Genomic DNA, 20,050 nt, shown 5'->3' on the forward strand with positions numbered 1-20,050 from the left:
AGCGTGTTTTTAGATACTTGCAGGGTACTCACTCTCTTGGTCTATTGAATGCCAAGAGACTTTGACATGCATGCTTTTAGTGATTCAGTTTGGGCAGGGGATTTTGATACTAGACATTCCAATCGTTTCTTTATTGGCAGCGCATGCATTTCTTGGTTGAGAAAGAAACAATTCAGTGTGGCAACATCATCTTGTGAAGCTGAGTTGAGGGCAGCCTTGCAACTTTAGTTGAATGTGTATGTTTAGGAGATTGATAGCAAATCTTCGTGGTGGTTTGCAGCCGTCTACTCCCATACGAACTCAATGTTAAGAGTGCTATTGCTGTGGCATGGAATCTTGTGTTTCATGCTTACATTGAGATCCATTATCATTATGTTAGAGAGAGATTGCAATGCAGGAGAGATCAATTTGATCTACTATTCTACACGTTAGAACGTTGTAGATCTTTTCACCAAGGCCCTATCCAGCGAATAGTTTGAAGCTTACAAATCTTTGGGCTTACTTTCATTTGGTGATGTCTCTATGTTTTCAAAGCATGGACAACAACATACAACTCTTATTCATGAGTTGGCCAATTTTGTTGAGAGAGAGAAAGCTTCTTGCTTTCAAAGGCTACCAACACTCCCTCTTGGAGGAGAACTGCTCCTACCGCAATGCCACTTGCATCGGTTTCTATGAAAAACGGTTTTTGGGGATCAACTATTTTTAATACTGGTCTTGAGTTTTATGGTGTTAAAACTTTCTTGTTGATTCTGTCCCCATATAAAAGGTACTTTATCTGAGGTTAGATCAGTCAATGGCGATACTATCTCAGAATATCCTTTGATATGCCCTCGATAAAATTGGACAAATCCTAAGAATGATCGCAAAGTGGTCAAAATCTGAGGGACAAGCAAAGTCAATATCGCAGCCACTTTCTTTGGTAACATTTCCACCCCTTCAAGAGTAACAATGAATCGTAAATATTAAAGTCTTACCATGCATAGCACAATTTTCTTTTATTTTGCGCAAAAAGTAGTGCTAGTTATATTACTTGAAAGCGAGAGTACAAGAAGGCCTAAAGGCCAGCGGGCTGTAATCACAAAACAGATTCAGCCTGAGAAGTCAAAAAGCTAAATACAAGCCTCCTAGGGCATAATCATCGGGGAGTGGACAAACAGCCATGGTGGAGGGGCGTAATGCCACTGAAGACTCTGAGTGGAGTGCTGGAAGAATAACTCCCGGTGATCCCAGTCGCGAAGGAAACGTCGTCTCTTTTCCTTCCCTGCTCGGGACTCTCCCTGTATCTGATCCCACTGACCCTTGAGCGTGTGAATGATCATGCTCTAGATATCTGCTAGGGTCTGAGTAGTAGAGGTAGTCTGAGCTCCTACAGTCTGCGCGCATCTGGAAGTCCAGATATGCTAGCCTGCGATGCTCCCTATGATCTCCCAAACTGGGTGTCGAGGCAACGCTCCTGCATCTGTCTCTGTCAGATGCCAAGGGAAGCTGTCCATGTAAGCCCAAGTGGCCTGCGTGATGAAAAAGACGGGATCCTGTCTAGAGAACTCATAGGCCAAGTGATGCCCCGGCTCAGTGCTGCACCAACAAACGGCTCCCCAAGTGATCGGTCCTAGCTCGGGTGTAGTCCTAGCTAAGATCCCCATGATTCCCTTCCAAACCGTCTGCGCATGCGAACAGCTCCAAAGGCAATGCTTTAGGGTCTCCTCCTCCTGAAAGCACATCTCGCAATGCCCCTCCTGCCCCATCTGTCTCAGCCAGCTGCCAACTGGAAGCCCCTTGTGTACCACCATCCAAAGGAAGTAGGAGATCTTCCTTGGACGCCAGCTAGCCCAAAGAGTCTTCCAGAAGGTGCGAAGAAAGACCAAGGATATCCCCTGGGCATACCAGCTATGTGCCTGTGTGGGTAGCCCACGCTGGAGGGCCCCAAGAGCACGCCGACCCATGCGTGCACTGTAAGAAAAGAAGGGGGTGGGGTTCTCTGAGGTCTCCGATGGTGGCCAACGCGACTCCCCTGGGTCCCACTCCACCTCTGACAAGGAGCGGCCCTCCCAAATCCAGAGTCTCCAATCCTGGTCCTGTATAATCAGGGGGTCTATATGCCACGTCTTCCCTTGCAGCCCTACAATGCGAAGGCGCTGCCAGGGAAGCTGGGGGTCGATCATGGCCTCTCTGCTCTGTAGGCGACTGTCATCAGTGATGGAGAAGAAGTGTACCGAAGAGTCCGAGAAGAGGCCTGCCACCACCAAAGGAATGCCTCGTGGAGTGAACTGTCCGAGCCAGCTCTCATCTCCCGGGAAGAGCTGTCTGGTGTCTACGGGAATCCTCCAACCTGCAGGGATGGCAGCATCAATCTCCGCTCGCCGAGCCTGGATCCCACGAGCTGTACCTACTGCTGCTGCCATCTCGCTTGGACTCAGCAGACTGTAGACGTCCCTCCAAACCCAGAACGAGCGCGCGGGCCCACGCGCCCAGAGCGCCCAAGGGATATGGGATCTCTCTCCGAGCTGACGACCTGTACCATCTGTCACCTGGCTGCTCCAAATCAGGGGCTGTCTGTCTGTCTCCTCTCGGCAGCTAGGAGGGACCTGGGAGAGGCTGTGTCGCAACTTCCTCCAGACTGAAATGATGCTACGGAGGAAGGGGGAACGGGGCTGAGTCAAAGGTGCTGAAGCGAAGATCCATCGGATAGAAGGCTGCCAAACACCCCCTAACTGGGGGGTACACCCACTGAGACCATGCTGTAGCAAGAGCTTCCACGTCTGTCCTCCTGGGGTCAGGCCGCGGATGACTAGCTTGCCAAGAAGTGCCTGACTCTGAAGCTCTGGATCTATGATGCCAAGGCCGCCCTCTGCCTGGGGGAGAATGACCGTCTGCCAGGCAACCCTAGCTCGGGTGGTGCCGGAGCCGTCTGAACTAGACCATAGGAAGTTCCGCACTAGTCTCCTCAGTTGGGCTACACAAGACCTCGAGAAACACCAGCAAGAGGCCACATACCAAGCAGTGGCAAGAAGGACTTGGTTGACCACAAGGGCCCTGCCTGCCAAGGAAAGTCGAGCCGTGCTCCAGAAAGCAAGCTTCCGTCGTATGGAGGCTAGGACCGGCAAGAACTGCTGAGCCGATGTGATGTCCAGGCCTACCTGGAATCCTAGGTAACATGTCGTCTGTCCTCTAGGTATCCAACGAAACCCCAGGAGAATACCCCACTGTGAGCTGGCTCCCGGATCCGTAAGAAAACCAACCGACTTATGCCAGTTGATTTTCGCTCCAGCCGCAAGGCAAAACATCTCTAGGGATAGTCTCACACGCTCCAGTGACTCGACATCATCCTGCACGTATAGGGCTGTGTCGTCTGCATACTCAGAGTCCAACAGCTCGGCATTCTCTCAAATAGGGAGACGCATCCCGTGAAGACCAGTGGTGCGAGCTCGAAGGAAGTGTGTCATGGCCTCCGCAAAAAATAGGAAGAGGTAAGGCGCTAATGGACAGCCCTGACGTACCGAGCGCTCAAGTGTGAATCTCTCCCCCATCCTGCCGCTAATGATAACCTGACTGGAGGCCGATCTGTAAAGGCTAGCAATACCTCTAATCCACTCGTCCGAGAAACCGAACCGAGCGAGTGTACCTTCCAAGAAAGACCAGTCTACCCTGTCGTACGCCTTCTCAAAGTCGAGAAGGAGTATGGCAAGGTGCTGTCCACTGTGCTGGGCCCATTCCGTCGCCTCTGAGAAAGTGAAGATGTTGTCCAAGATGCTGCGATCTTGGACAAAACCAGTCTGGGTGTCGTGAATCAGATCGTGTAGCAGGGGGCGGATGCGACTGCTGATCATCTTGGCGAGGATTTTGTAGGCGGTCGGGAGGAGGGTGATTGGGCGCCACTGTCTGATCTCCTGGCGGTCCCCCCCTTTGGGGATGAGGCAAATCAGGCCTGTTGCAAGGCTCTCTGGCATCTGCCCGCTGGAGAAGATGTGCTGGAAGGCTGCGAGCAAGGGCCGGTGGATCTGCTCCCAAAAGGTGGTGAAGAAAGCTCTAGAGAGGCCATCCTCACCTGGGCATTTCTGCCCATCAATAGCACTCACCGCATCCTGCATCTCCGCAACTGTGAAGGGTGCAAGAAGGGTATCGCTCATGCTGGGCTGCACGAGTCTCGGTGTAGATCTCCATACCTCCTCCTTGCAAATGAGACCACGAGGGCCTGGGGGCTCCTGCTGGAATAAGGATCTGTAGTAGTCTGTCGCCAAGTCCCAGACCTCATCTGGATCTGTCCTGACACTACCGTCCTGCGCCCTAAGAGAACGGAGCTGTTCCCCTGCTGACCTCTGTCCATGAGTCCTGAAGAACTCCCTGCACATCCTGTCACCTTTCCTAGCCCAGAAGGACTTGGAAGCATGAAATGAAAACTCTGAGCGACGCTGGGTGATCTCCTCTAGCATGGCCCGGGCCCGAACCTCCTGCTGTCTGAGCTCCTCAGAGCCTGGAGAAGACTGCTGCATCCTCTGAATCGAGGCGAGGTCACGTCTGAGACCCCTCTCCCGCGCCCAACACCGCTGTCTGACCTGAATCGCCTCCTGCTGGCAAATGCGGCTAGACTCATCAAGTGCCTGCGCTACCTGTGCTGCCATATCCCTGGTAGGGTCCCACTCCTGCTCCCATAGGTCCACAATCCTGCTGTGAACCGCTGCTCTGGTGTATATGGAATCTGGGATCCGACATGAACGTGGAGGTGAGGACTGAGAGGCCGAGTCCAGGACTAGGATGACTGGGGCATGGTTTGAAAGTGTCGTCCCTGGAACCACTCCTGACTCTCCTCCTCTGTCAGGCGCCCAATCACTGACACAGCCCTATACGTGCAGGATGATGTCGTATGCCTTCTCAAAGTCGAGAAGGAGTATGGCAAGGTGCTGGCCACTGTGCTGGGCTCATTCCGTCGCCTCTGAGAAAGTGAAGATGTTGTCCAAGATGCTGCGATCTTGGACAAAACCAGTCTGGGTGTCATGAATTAGGTCGTGTAGCAGGGGGCGGATGCGACTGTTGATCATCTTGGCGAGGATTTTGTAGGCGGTCGGAAGGAGGGTGATTGGGCGCCACTGTTTGATCTCCTGGCGGTCCCCCCCTTTGGGGATGAGGCAAATCAGGCCTGTCGCAAGGCTCTCTCGCATCTGCCCGCTGGAGAAGATGTGCTGGAAGGCTGCGAGCAAGGGCCGGTGGATCTGCTCCCAAAAGGTGGTGAAGAAAGCTCTAGAGAGGCCATCCTCACCTGGGCATATCTGCCCATCAATAGCACTCACCGAATCCTGCATCTCCGCAACAGTGAAAGGTGCGAGAAGGGTATCGCTCATGCTGGGCTGCACGAGTCTCGGTGTAGATCTCCACACCTCCTTGCAAATGAGACCACGAGGGCCTGGGGGCTCCTGCTGGAATAAGGATCTGTAGTAGTCTGTCGCCAAGTCCCAGACCTCATATGGATCTGTCCTGACACTACCATCCTGCGCCCTAAGAGAACGGAGCTGTTCCCCTGCTGACCTCTGTCCATGAGTCCTGAAGAATTCCCTGCACATCCTGTCGCCTTTCCTAGCCCAGAAGGACTTGGAAGCATGAAATGAAAACTCTGAGCGACGCTGGGTGATCTCCTCTAGCATGGCCCGGGCCCGAACCTCCTGCTGTCTGAGCTCCTCAGAGCCTGGAGAAGACTGCTGCATCCTCTGAATTGAGGCGAGGTCACGTCTGAGACCCCTCTCCCGCGCCCAACACCACTGTCTTACCTGAATCGCCTCCTGCTGGCAAATGCAGCTAGACTCATCAAGTGCCTGTGCTACCTGTGCTGCCATATCCCTGGTAGGGTCCCACTCCTGCTCCCATAGGTCCACAATCCTGCTGTGAACCGCTGCTCTGGTGTATATGGACTCTGGGATCCGACATGAACGTGGAGGTGAGGACTGAGAGGCCGAGTCCAGGACTAGGATGACTGGGGCATGGTCTGAAAGTGTCGTCCCTGGAACCACTCCTGACTCTCCTCCTCTGCCAAGCGCCCAATCACTGACATAGAAACGGTCCAGTCTCTCCAGGAGTCTGCCTCCCTCCCTCTTGTAACCCCAAGAGAAGTCCAGACTCCCAGGCCATCTGCGAAAGGAAGGCTTCCTCCAGCTATCCCGGCCTCCAACTGCAAAGAGGAAGGAGTCCCAATCTGCCTGCTCTGCCTGAGCTATACCGAGGAACTCTGGGCCCCTTCGCTGCTGATCCTCTAAGGTCTCAAGGTTGTTGAAGTCCCCTCCTACAATCCAAGAGTCCATCTCTGGTAATAGGTCTGTCAAGGATCTCCAAAAAATGGATCTACGTCTGAGATCAGTCGGAGCATAGATATTGAGGATGCCGATGCGGGATCCCTCAATATGCAAGCCCACCCAAAGCGCCCGTCCTGGGATCAAAGTGCAAGAACCAAACACATGCTGAACTAGAGAAGCGTCGATGGAGGTACAGACACCTCTGCTTCTCCCCTGCTCGCCAATCGAAGGTTCCCAGTAGGTGTGGGAGCGTCCTGTGAGGACCTTCCCACAAATACTAGTCTGTGAAGCCGAAAGCTTGTGTTCTTGTAATAGGAGCACGTCTACCTTTCCCACCAAAGCTGGCTGGAGCTCCTGTCTGAGCACCATCTTCCTGGGGCCACGGGTGCCTGATGAGTGGAACCCGTTGACATTCCAAGAGATAATGCGTAAACTCATGAGGAGGGAAGGTGGGCCACAAACAGCTGTCTGCTTGCGGTCGAAGTCGAAGTGGTCGGAGGATGTCCTGTGTGGAGACGAAGGCGCTTCTGTGAAGGTTTCGAAGGAGAGGCCGGATCATCGGACCCATCCTCTAAAACCTTCAGCAGAGGGGAAAGGCCTTTCGTCCTGTGGTGGTAAGCTCTCTCTAACCAGCTCGACGCCTCTGCCAAGGAAATGCTGTAGAAGCCTGCAACCTCTGAAGTCCTCCAGGGGCGAAGCCCTTCCGCGTAGGCCCACTCCAGCGGTGGTCTGATAATGACCAGGAGTCGGAAACGTTTGGCGCTGTGGCGCCAACGCAGACGAACATCGCCCTCCTGCCACTGCTGCTGAAGAAGCTCCGCTGCTCTGCTACCAATCCAGTCCTGCACCTGCTCCTGGGTCTGGTCTCGTATCGTCTCCCAAACATTTTCATTCGTCCATTGCTCATTCCCTTCACTGGAGATAGTGAAGGAATAGCTAGGACCATCGTGCGGAGCCAGGATGGACACCTTACCCTCCACTCCCTTGCGGAGGAAGAAGATGCTGATGTCTAGGCATGCGGGAAAGGAGCCAATACCCGCTGCATCCAAGTAGTCCCAAGGACCTGCTCGGTAAAAGTCCAATGGAAGAGCTCTAGGAGCAGCCCTTGGGCTTGGGGATGAAGATGAGGAGTCTAAACCGGAGGGAGGGGTGCTGGCCACCTGTGGGGAAAGGCCTATCCCCGCCGTCGGGCCCGGAAGGATAAACGAGGGTGAGGTCTATGCAAGCTTCGGGGCTGAAGGTGGCGCAGGTGGGGGGGGGGTTCCTTCTGGGTCATGCTCGAGGAAGAGGGTGGAGCGGAAACCACTGGTGCGGGGGGTGATCCTGGAGGGGGGGGTGGGGGTCGGAGAATCGAGGAGGGGGGAGGTGGGGGAGGGCGGGGTGAGGGTTGAGGGGGAGGCTGGCTGACCTTCTCCTTTCCTTTCTCCTTCCCCTTACCGGGCTGCTGATGAGTAGGGATCATCTGAGGGGGCTTTGGCTGTGGCTGGGAAGGTTTTTTGGGGCCTGCCTTGTTGCCCTTCCGTTTTCGTTTGACTTCCGTCCAGCCTTTCCCTTCGGGAGGGGATGTCGCTGACTGGAGCGGAGGATCCTGAGCTGCTTGAACGGGGGTCTTCTGGGAATCTGTACCCATGAAGCGAGGACAAGAGCGAGCCTGGTGCCCGAAGCCATGGCATCTCAGACACTGGTTTGGGCGACCAGTGACCAGAATGCGCTGCGTCACCACACCTGTGTCTGTCTCTATCTCGAACTCCGACGGGATGCTCTGTGGATCAAGGACTGCCACTTTGACACGTGGCACCCCTTGGGCTGCCGCCGCATCAACGTAAGTGTCCTGCATAGGCCAACCAAAGTGTGCCCCTAGGTCCTTGATGATCGGGCGAAGCTCGGTTGCGAGACCTGGGAAAATAAGGGTAACTGGGTGTCGAGGAATGCGAAAGCGGGAATCGAAGTCCGCTACACTGAAACCCCTGTACCAAGGGACCATGAGGATGATCTTCCCACCCACAGAAGTAGAGGATCGCCTGACTATGTTGCTCGCAGCCTGTGCTGAGGAGAGCTTAAGCCAGAAAATGCCACGTCCCATGAGTGCCACCTCCTCAATGTGACTGTCCTTGAGGTAGAGGATGGCAACCAATCCCTGATGTCTGCTCGTGAAGGAGAGAAACCAATGACCCTCCCATAAACTGATGTCTGGGAGAAGTCCGTGGCGGCCTGCTTCACCAAGGAGACCTAGTGCTCTGTCAAGGTAACGCGATAGGCTGGTGGAGGGGGGGGGTCCGTCGGGGCCACCGGTTCCTGGCACGTAGCCGCCATATCGCTTGACTAACTGCGAACTCCCGAGGTAGGTGAAAGGAAAAGAAGAGGGGGGTGAGAGGTAAGGGCTAAGGGTGGAAGAAGGTGGGCATGGACAAGGGGTGGCCAAAAAAAAAAAAAAAAAAAAAACGAGGACTAAGGGTGGTGAGGTGAACTAAGGTGAGGTGAGCGGAGCGGAGTGGTGTGAGGCGGGTTGGGTGAGGTGAGCGTAGTGGAGCGGGGTGCGGTGAGTGGAGTGGGGTGAGGTGAACGGAACGGGTGGGCGGGGTGGAGCGGAGAGAGGGGGTCGAGGTGGGAAGGGTGAGGAGAGTGGAGCGGAATGGAGGGAGGTGGGATGGGGTGAGGTGAGGTGAGAGGAGAGGAGGGGAACGAGACAGAGCGGGACGGAGTGAGAGTAGCGAGGAAAGGGGGGGGGTAGCGACGGGCGGAGGAGTGAGTGTAGCGAAGAGAGGGGGGGGGTAGCGACGGGCGGAGGAGTTGGCGGAGCTGAAGAGGCTTTTTGTCTTGCATCGACCATGCATCCTTGCCAAGTAGCTGTCGTAGCCACACCATCTCCTCTGTAGCTCTACTAGCAGCCTGGCTTGTAGCCTCTGTTGATGACAAGGCTGGTTGCGTCTTACTGCTTCATGAGATCGGTCCTGGAACAGGGGTACACTTTTCTTTGTTGTTGAACGTCTTGTGACTAGATCACCTCCTCAGCTAGAGTCACTCATACTTTGCAGCTTCAATTTCGCTACATCAGTACAGGAATTAGAGATCCTGTCATCAGCAGCTCCTTCCCAGACTACCCGCCATGTTGCCTTTCCTTCATGGCTACTCATTCTTTCTAGAACTCCACACACTTGCCAATCTTGTACACTTTGTGCATTGACAGTAGGTGGTAACCAAGAGTCGGAACATTAGAACCTGGGAGGTATATGGAGAAACACCACGTCAGCAAGGGGGTTTAGAAAGAGACTACATTCAGCACAATGAGCACACACTGTCATTCTAAAATGGCCCTTTTCAAGAGGGCTGAAACATTTCAGGACCTTGTGAAACGTTGCAAAAGCCGTTGCAGGGGGGAGAAACGTTTCTGGACAAAACCACCATTTTTGTTCAGAAACGTTTTTGCTGAAACGTTTCGGGGCAAAATAGCCCCTAAAACTCGCTTTAGCGTAACTATCCTTGAGATGCATCAACGGTGTGAGGTGCTCCCTCTGAACTTGAAGGAGATGGAACTCCTGTGTCCCCGCGATCTCCAAGTGTATGAATGCTAGGGTTGTCGCGGCAGCTGTTGATGAACCGGTACCCAGCTCGTGGCTTCATAAAGGGCACGTTCTCCAAGAGTGACCTTTAGAGGAGTACAATTTAGAAAATTGAAAGAGCGAATGTGAGCATTTACCCGATCCCATAATTGGGCTAATTGGTCTATCTCCTTTTGCTCCACAATCCCAAGGTTTTTTCGAATTGGACCTGGCCTTTCAACTCGAACAAGTATGAACTCAGCCAGATTGTTTGATTGCAACTGTGGCTCGATCATCACTCTCGACGCTTTGCAATTATTCCCGTCCAATTGAAAGTTGATAAGGAATGTGGGTAAAACATGGATCTTCATTGGTTTCTCAGCCATCTCTCTTAGACTTGCCATATCAGAGGGGGGGAAGGGGGGCACGGGGAGAGAGAAGCTTGCTCTTGTGAAAGGGACGGTGGGTGGGAAAGAAGAGAAGGGAGGTGGCTGGGAATGAAGAGAGACAGAAGAGGCTGCTTCAATGACGCCTTCTTCACGAGGATCTTCTCTCAAGCTGTCCATGCCTGTAAGCCAGCTAGAGTAATTTTTATCTCTCACAGCAAGTTGCCTTCTTCCTAAATTCTCCATGCCTTCAGAGCCCCTTCGTCAGACCGTATTCCCGTTCTGTCCACGCCTTCAGAAATCAGTTCTGCCCCTCACGCTCTCTTGGACTCAGACTTTCCACAAACTCGGGTCTGATGTTACATTCGCAGTCACCGCACCATCAAGACACGGGTGATGGTTTCATGCATCTTGCGATGCAGTAAAGGGTGAGTGAGACATGGACAACAACTATCTCAGAGTCAGCTTGAAGCTCTGATGCCATGTCAAGGTGCAACATGATATATATGAACATAGATAGAGAGCAGATTTGCGAATAGAGAGAGACATCAAACTGCAAGTAGAGAGACGAGTATACAAGAAAAGGCTCTACATATATTGCTGAGAAAGAAAGAAAGTTTATTAAAGTCTTCGGAAGACCGATAGGTCTATGACACTGTGAGAAACCTGATACAAGCAAGCTGAAAGGGTGGAGCTACTAACGAGCATCAACACGCATGCAAAAAACGAAAGCTAAATGCTACATAGTCATATCAGAATAATAGTCCTCTCCATGATCACTATCATCATCATCAACCTCAGATCATCTATGATCTGAATACAAAGTGAAATATGCGCCAATGTCACTATTGTAATCCTCTCTATCGCCCTGGTCAAGGGTGAGGGAGCGAGAGCATAAAATCAGAGATAGAATGCTGCTAGTTGCCTGTGGGCACAGTCTTGCGATGTCTCCTGGTCACAGCTCTACGTCTAACAAGGGCAACCATGATCCCTATCGGTCACGCTCCCACTCTGAACAAGGAGGTAATGTCCTCAAGCATAATCTGTGCATCAACCCTCTGCTTGTTGTGTCATGTCACTGGCTATGGTTCTCAATCGTGTCTAGGGCCTAGGGGGGGGAGCCGGTTGGAAGAACTCCGTGATTATGCTATGAGAAGAGTCTACTAGGGTATGCTCCTCCTATCTCTATGATTGAAGTAGGCGCTCATGATGTTTGACTGCCTCATGAATGAACGTGGCCAAGCATATCTGATTTGGAAAAGGGAGGAATCGGGACAACAACCCGGAGCACTTCTGAATCGACAATAAAAGCGCCCCCGAATCTTATAGTACACTGGCGTTTGAGAATGAAATGCTCTTCAGACTCAATCTCCTGTAGGCCACATAAGGTGCATATGCATCTCTCCCTGGGTAAGCCCTCTACCCTACCATTCTCAATACGAAGTCTCTACCCTGCCACTCTCAATACGAAGTCTATGTGAAGAGATCCGAAACTGTCCAATAGAGATCCTCAGTGAATGGGGTAAATGAATCTGCGTATATCGGATATCCTGGTGGGTCAATAAATCCTCGTCTGAGATATGTAGGCAATGATCTCTATAGAAGCTGAGCTTCACTGGGAGCTCATTCGGTTCCAACTAGGTCCGGAATGTGTGTAGTTGTAGAAGATCCTCACGTATGACTTGATTGACCTCATGATACCAGAGTGGGGAGAACGGTGCATCAATTCTGTATTGGAAGAGAGGAAGTCTGTCCATGTGGAGCCCCAATCGCTCAAACCACCTCAATGTGTGTAAGAAAACCTCCAAAGAAGGATCACAAACTAGGGCAAGAACTGGACCAACACACATAGGCTATGCAAATTGCAAACCAAGGTAGAACTGCCCTCAGAGAGCTCATAGGTAGGCTGTAGACTACGCCTCCACACCGTATAAGACTAGGGAAAAATAGCCATATACATAGGGGCAGGGGGTGTTGATGTGGTCGAACTAGGTGTGCTGACCTAGTTGTCCTAGCTGACTTAGTCTGGTCGGTTAACTCGACCCTGGTCAGGTTGGTTGACCCGACTCTGGGCAAGGTCCTAAAGTAGCCCCAACTAGGCCTCAAACTTGGTCTTGAACCAGCCTCAACTGGGCCTCAAACTAGGTCCCTAGCCTCAACCAGGTGTGGTATCTGAGCCACTAACCTGGGCATAAGCCCTAGCTAAACCCCCTCCTAACCTACAAAAATACTTTGAGAAAGGATGAAAATGCTACAGCTCTCTCTGGGCTGGCACACCCACGTAGAAACCCTCTCTCCCTAACTAACAACTAGGAGATGACTAACTCTAATAGTTACAACATGTGTAAATAGTGTATAGGTCCTAGATAATTTGTAGAGTTCAAATATAGAATCTCAATGAAGGAATCTATGATTCCCATAGGTTGGTGTAATTTTTTTTAAAAAACATTGTTTATGGTTTTCAATCTTATGAGTGACTATCGTGAGATTGAAACTGCACTATGTTGTGTTTTTAGAAGATGAGTTTGGGAATGTTCTTGGATTCATCTAGGTATATAGGTGATACTATGCCACGTGTTTCAATTTTAGTCTAGGGTTCAAGGTTTTGAACAAAACTTACACTTGACTCAAACATTTCTGATTTGGTAAAATATGGAGTCATTTCTTCCCAATTCCATAGATTTTCCCGCCTTTGTATAACTAAGGAGGCTTTTATCACTCAATGTAGTAATTTGATCACTTTACTTTTACACAAGAGGTATAATCCAAGGAAAATAATTAAAAAAGTACGCACAATCTTAGATATGAAGTCTTTTATCAATGGTGTATCGGCCTTAGGTATGTTTAGAATGATTGAACATAAGTTGAAAACAAAAAGCCGAGAGCTAAATAGCCTGTTTTTCTTTTAGTTTCAAAAGAGAGTTTGATTGAGTATGCTTGTTCTTTCTAAGTTAGGAATGTAATTTTGCTTCTTTGTAGGAAGCGATACCTAAGTGTAAAGGGTCCATTTAGCTTTTTAAGTTTTAAATGAGAGAGAGAGAGAGAGAGAGAGAGAATTTCAGTTTTTTGGAAGATTTTGTTTCTTGACTTGCTTGTTTATTTTTGCTTAGTCACCTTCTTCCTTTCTTCTTTATTTCTTGTTTTCTTTCTCTTTTTGTTTATTTGACGTATTTTAGTAATCATTGGGTTTGCCAAGAGACTCCGCGGGTCTTTAGAAACCCAGTATAGCTGCTTATGCTTGGGCACTGATGATGACGTAAGTGTTGCTTTGCTTGCTAAGTATGTCTTCCTTTTGTTTTTTATAAAAGTTTTTGTTTGCCTCTTTTTTATTCTCTTTCATTTTCTTTTTTAGGTCTTTAGAACAACAAAAAATCTAAATTTGTATGATTGGACTTATTCTAATCTTACAAACGTATATAAAACTTACATGTTGTATTTTCAAGCGTTTGTATTTCATTTCATCTTTCTCAAGCTTAAGATACTTGATTATAATTCTGAATATGATCTGGTGTATTTTGAATAGTCATTTTGCTTGGACTCGTAAGCTTTGGGTTTGGTTTGCTTCTAGAAGACATTTGGTAAAAAACCAATTTACACTTATAGATTTTTTCTCAAAAAAGCCATGGAACCCACCCACCTCCCCCCCCAAACCACAAAATTGCGATGCACTTTCTTTCCTGCTCTTCTCCAATCTGGACAAATCGGGTTTCTTTTGTTTGAACTAATGAAGGGATGCATGGTTTTACATGACAGGACAATGGCATAGCCAAATTTTTTGAGGCAGATGACAGGGTTGTTACTTTCTGCATGCATGGAGTGAACAGATTTCCTTGGCATACCAAAATGAAATCCAGTTATAGTGTTGATGTACTAGACAGCACTGGGGATGAGTATTATCTTGCAGTCTTGTCTAATTTATTACAACAGCTACTCAGCTCTTATAATCCGAGCTTGGTATTTTTCCAGGTGATTACATTTTAATGTTTTTGGTTTTCACTGTCCTGATTAAACCTTAGACATCAGAGTTCATTTCAAAATCTTGTCTTTGCTTCTTTTATAGCCGTGTGCTTGCATTTTGCACTTAGATTTGATTCAAATATTTGTTTTTGGAAGGTGAGAAAAGCAGTGCAGTTGTCATTCTTTATGAACGTGTCATGAAATGGCTTTGTGCACTTTTCAATTTTATTTCTTCCTTGAAAGGCAGATTTACTTCAGGAATAGTCCCATATTTTGTACATGAGCATCAAACTGAGTCTTTGAGAGACCTGCAGCATTTCCCCACACGCGGGATATTATCCTGCAGGTATGGGATCAGTCAAAACTTGAAGATCCATATACCTATACTAGTCAGACAATTCTCCTGTAGGCTGAACCCTGCAATTCATGGAGCCTTCCTAATCTGTATTCATTATTTTGGAAGGTCCTGAATACAACATGATTGTCATCTGCATGAAATGTATGGATATTCAGTTTAAGCAATTGCTGCATTATTGTTTATTATGAGCCAACATGTTTTGATTAAAGACGGAGTCTTAAGATCCAATTGCGATACTTAAATCTGCCCGATTTTAAGAGAGATCCATAAATATCCTGTTTCATCCAGGTACAGCACTGCATCTGCTAAGACAAAGCTGTCATGTACCCAGCCATCTGCCGCAGTCTACTGCGGACCTGTTCCTGCTGCTGCCATCCTTCGACAGCGAGTCTGCTATAACAAGCTGAATTTAAGTAATGGTAGGGAGAGTGGACAGCCTTAGGGGATTAGGATAAGTGCGAGTTGGGAGTCCCTATCCTTTCTTGCACCACTTGTTTCTCCTCCCCTCCTTGCATCAACTCCCTAGTTTTTCTTCTGTGCCCCCTTTGGAGCCTTCAAAGGGGTGTCACCTTCCCTCTTCTTCAGAGGTGGAGTCACTTTCCCCTCCCTTGCCCTTCCCCCTTAGTTCACAAAGTGGGCATCTCCTTCCCTGACCGGTGCAGCGCTGTTTTTAGGATTTTTGGTGGTTGGTCTCTGGAACACTACATATCGAGGCTCCACCGAAGCACTCCCATGCCAAGGTCCCTTTTTCATCCTTTGCCAAGAAAGACTGGGTCAATTGGGATAGTTGACAGTGCAGTAAGGTTGGTAGATGGATTTCATTTTACTGCTTTTGCTGCTAAGGGGCAGACCCACTGTGTATAATCTCTGACTTGGTGGTATGGAACACCAAGGCTTATGATTGGTTCAAGTAAAACAGCCTTCAACTGGCAAACCTCTAACTCAGTTCTGGAAGCTGGTTGAACAAGGCTCTAAGCATCCTTCCAAGGAGGCTCCCTAAAAGTGTGAGGAATTGTTATCTTTTGCAGTTTCTGATGCAGTCAGAGTAACCCATGACAGTACCAAGCAACCTTTGGAGAACAATGCCGTCAGCAATGTTCCTTTGAATAACTTTCAACAGCTTGAGAATCTTCCAGAAGATATGTAAAAAATGACAGAGTGGGCTGATTTGCAAGAACAGGGTTCAAGTAAAGAACTGTTGGTGTCGAGGGCCTACTGAAAAGGCAACCCTACATAGCAGAATGAATTCAAACTCACTGATTTCTCTCACAATGTAGGTGCACACACATGCTGAATCCTCGCTCGGAAAAGTAAAGTAGGAAATAGAAAAGAAGAACTGAGATCCACAAGCATGGGAAAGCAGCTCACACACACACACACACACACACACACACACACATATATGTATACACACACACACACACACACACTTTTTTTTTTTTCGTGAAACTATGAACATTATATTATGAAATAACCATTTTACAACGGGGCAGGGCTCTAGAAAAGAGCCAAACTCTATCTATCAGAAACAGTAAAAGAAAAGTTCAATGCAAGAGACATCCAAATCCTCCTCATGCAAGGCATCATATAAGGACTGCCGCAATGAGGCCCGGAAGAACTCATAAGGGTGCTGAAGAGATGAGCAAAAAATGCATGATTTCGTTGAAGCCAGAGGGTCCACAGCGCCCAATATCTGATCCAATGGAAGAAAAGAGAGTACTGGGACAAAGGAGCTGGTAATCTGCCAAACATCCAAAAAAACCTCGAGAATCTGTGTGCTGGAAATCTGAGATATAAAAAATAGGTGATCCTGTCGAGAAGGTCCTTGGAATATGAACAAAACCACAATAAGTGCTGAATACTCTCAGGAGCATGATGACATCTTGGACAAAGAGGAGAGGCAATCCTTCTTTGAGCCAATTTCACTCCCACTGGAAAAATACCAACAATGCATCTCCAGAAAAAGAGTCCATGCTTTAATGGCATTTTCAGCTTCCATATTAATTTCAAGTTTGCTTTCCATCAAGATAAAGACTTATTCAGATGCCAAAGAGTATTGGCATGATGAGCAATCCATGGAGAAGATAAAATCAATTGATAAGCCTGTATTGAAGTCAGTAAACGCAAAGGTTGAGAATATAAGCCTGGACTTGAAGACTGAATTGCCAATCTTGAAGCCTGTCTCTTACTACCAATGGTGGAATCGGAACAAAAGGGAGTAAGAGAGCTGCAATAACTTTCCATATGGGTCTATGATGCATCCCAAGATTGTATTGTCGACAAGCCGCCGGAAAACAGAGAATATGCCCCTGAATATCCATCACATCATCAATGAACCGAATGCCCAACTTCATGAGATTGTAAGCCCTGATTGGTTGTTGTACAGCAAGAGGAGAGTAAAAAACAGCACTCCAGTGAAGGCTTTACAGTTGAAGAGATGAAGCTATAGAAGAAGGATGGGGAGACCATTTGATGTGAGAGAGCACCTGCTTCCAATCCTGAATCAAGGTAGTAGAAAATGGACAGCCAGGTATTTTGCCTTGAAACTTGCCAAGTACTACTTCCCATGGATCGGTGATCCAATGCCTATAAGCATTGGTGCGCATCTGTCCACACATAACTGCCAACATAATAGACCATGGCTGCTCTTGCTGAAAAAAGGTCCTGAGCATAGTGACCTTTCTTGCCAATACATGAAATTTGATGTTTAGAATATTCAAACCTCCATGCATCTTTGGAGAGTAAAGCAGATTCATTTTGAGCAACCTCAAAGCTTTTTTATGGAGCTTAGTTTTCAAAAAAATCTCCATGGCCTGAGACATAAGAGAAGAGAGATCTCGAGATGACCAATGCAGTAAAGGCAAGTAAAACTGGACATAAGCCAAAACAATGGATTGGACAATTCGAAGCCGAACATGCAAAGGCCAAGTGGAGATCTTCCAATATTCTAATTTGTCCTGAATTTTGTTGAATACCCAAGACATTTGTTGCGTATTGCTGATTTTCCAGCCAATTGGATAACCCAAATGCCTTACTATGTGCTTAGGAGGAACAATCTGACCTGGCGAAATAAGAGCATGCCAATCACAAAGCTTGAAAGGCGAAAGTTTTGATTTCTGAAAATTAATATTTAGACCAGCTGCCAAACCAAAATCCATCAATAAGTGAAGCTCCACATGACAATTCTTTGGCAGCATTTGCATAAGCCTGCGTAATAAAAGACTGTGAGCCTGAAATTTGTAACACCACAAGCTGTCCAGTATCAACCAGATGATCCATATAAAGAAGTAAAGGATGAGAAGCAATAGCATAAAGCAAAGCACTGAGAGGGCATCCCTGTTGGATTGACCGTCCCAGAGTCCAGGACTCAGACAAATGATGCCCTATAAGGCATTGAGTAGTGGAATCATAGTAAAGCCAATAAATGACATTAACTAGCTTTGTCCCAAAACCAAGTCTGGACATGGTTTAAGAGACATAATCCCACTGTACGCTATCAAATGCCTTTGCCACATCTACCTGCATGACCAAAACATCTTGATCTGAATATTTAGCATATTCCATTGCAGTGAGAGTATTGGAGATATTATCATGTATATGCCTTCTTGGAACAAAACCATATTGCTTGGGATGAAGACCATCATGAAGAATATCCTTTATCCGGTGAACCAACATTTTGGCAATAAGTTTATATATAACAGGCATCAAAGTGATGGGTCTCCAGTCAGCCATATTCTCACAGAGAGGTTTTTTGGGCACAAGCTTGACTAGACCATGCTTCCAAGCAGAAGGAAGATGTTGATGCTGCCAGGCTACATTAATGAGCTGCAAGATTAGACCCTTCATTTGTCACGAGGACGTGAAATTATGGGACTTTTGATTTGCGACTTCCGGAATTTGCGCATGACTGCCTTGAGCAAGCCTCTGGGGTGCGAGGGTCCAGCCATGGGGTGGGACTTGGGGAATCAAAATTCCTATTGGGCCCTTGGAAATAGTGAATGTGCGTCCAGTTACTAGGCAATTAATTCCTAGGGCCAAAGTGTGCAACAGGGGGACCAAAAGAGTGGTGCAATTAAAAACTGCTTTTTTTAGCACAGGACTACAAAAGGGACCCAATGCTCTTATTTTGAGTTCAATTGGCCAAATCAGTTTCAGAAGGAGCCAGATCATCAGTTGTGACTTGCCAGAGCCTGCCAGGAGCTGCTAGAGCAAAAGTCGCAGATTCCCAGGAGCTTCAGGAGCCTGCCAGGGAAAAACGTCACCAGTCAAGGCCTGTACCAGCACATCCAGGACCTGCCAAAGGAAAACGCACTAGATCCAAGGTCTGTAGCAGATTACGATTTCTACTAGGGGTATCTGTTGCAAATTGCGATCCAGTTTCCAAGTCTTCCGGGTTGTGCCAGGTGACTGTGTCCTGTTTTGGTACTGTTTCCAGCTGTTTCCGGGCTTCTATAGGGGTTGCGATTTCTTTTCAGGAGTTTCCAGGCTGTTCCAGGTTGTGCGGGGAAATTGCGATTTCTTTCTGGGCTGTCCAGGTTGTGCAGGAAAATTGCGATTCATTTTCTAGGCTGTCCAGGCTGTCCATGAAGATTGCGATTTGATTCTGGTGACTTTGGTAGCTTTCCAGACATGAGTGTTCGCTTCTAAGTTGCTCTTGGGGCTGTGCCAGGGCAGAATCAGCTGATCTCCGGAGGATCTAGGGTTTTCCAGCCCAGGTGACCTTTCTTCTGTGGATTCCGGGTAGAAGAAGGCTTGTCTTTGCCTGCTTTTGCCGTTTCCTGATTGGTTGCTGGCTAGTTATTGCGTTTGGGTTTCTTTCCTCGTGAAGAAGGGTTGATTTATGCTGTTGGGCAGTGGCTAGGGAGGCTATAGATTGAGGCAACCCGCTGGGAAGAGTTTGGTTGTTTGATTGCACCAGAGTTCAGCTGTTGAGGGCTTTGTCTTGCAGTTGTTCAGTCGTGTTTGGCTGGTTGGGCACTTGGATGTGCGATTGCAGGAGTGGTTTAGACAGTGGATGCTATTGGGATCTCTGTTGCATGCTTTGGTTGGCTGAGGATACAGGACTGCCTAGGGATTGGATGCCATTCACCGTTTGAAGTTGAGCAGGGAATTACAGGGTGGGCTGGACAGGAAGTCTGAGGGCGTTGGTTTGGCTGTGGAGCAGCTTCCCAGAGACCTTTGTAATCAGCCTCTTGGCTTCAAATGAATGTTAAATAAATACCGCAAGGGGCGCCAATGTTTGGGGCCAATCGGTGTCTTTGTTTCTGAGTAGGAGCGCTCTAGCTACCGTGTGATTTGTGGTGTGTTGCAAATTTGCTTGTCTATTTACTGTATATGTTGTATTTGCGTGGATCCTACCACCCTTTACATTGTTGAGGTTGGTTTCATCAATTCAGCCCAAAAGGCAACACAAAATTCAACTTTCAAACCATCCGAGATAGGGGATTTACCCAAATGCTTGAGAGCATCATCCAATTCAATATCTGAAAAAGACATTTCCAGCAATGAAGCTTTTTGCAAAGAAACAAT

General features: G+C 48.4%; 1 protein-coding gene across 2 annotated transcripts in view; it reads left to right on the top strand.

The window, feature by feature from the left end:
• The window catches only part of LOC147893497 (uncharacterized), a 53,569-nt gene that overhangs the window by 21,518 nt on the left and 12,001 nt on the right, over positions 1-20,050 (top strand). For both annotated transcript variants that reach the window (XM_087386037.1, XM_087386038.1), the window contains exon 7: positions 13,960-14,172. In XM_087386037.1, the coding sequence (XP_087242163.1) occupies positions 13,960-14,172 (213 nt within the window). The remainder of the gene's footprint in view (positions 1-13,959; positions 14,173-20,050) is intronic.

The sequence above is a fragment of the Dipteris shenzhenensis genome, chromosome 15, assembly GCF_047967505.1.
Source record: "Dipteris shenzhenensis isolate YYH24624 ecotype China chromosome 15, Dip_SZ_1.0, whole genome shotgun sequence".
Classification (NCBI taxonomy): domain Eukaryota; kingdom Viridiplantae; phylum Streptophyta; class Polypodiopsida; order Gleicheniales; family Dipteridaceae; genus Dipteris; species Dipteris shenzhenensis.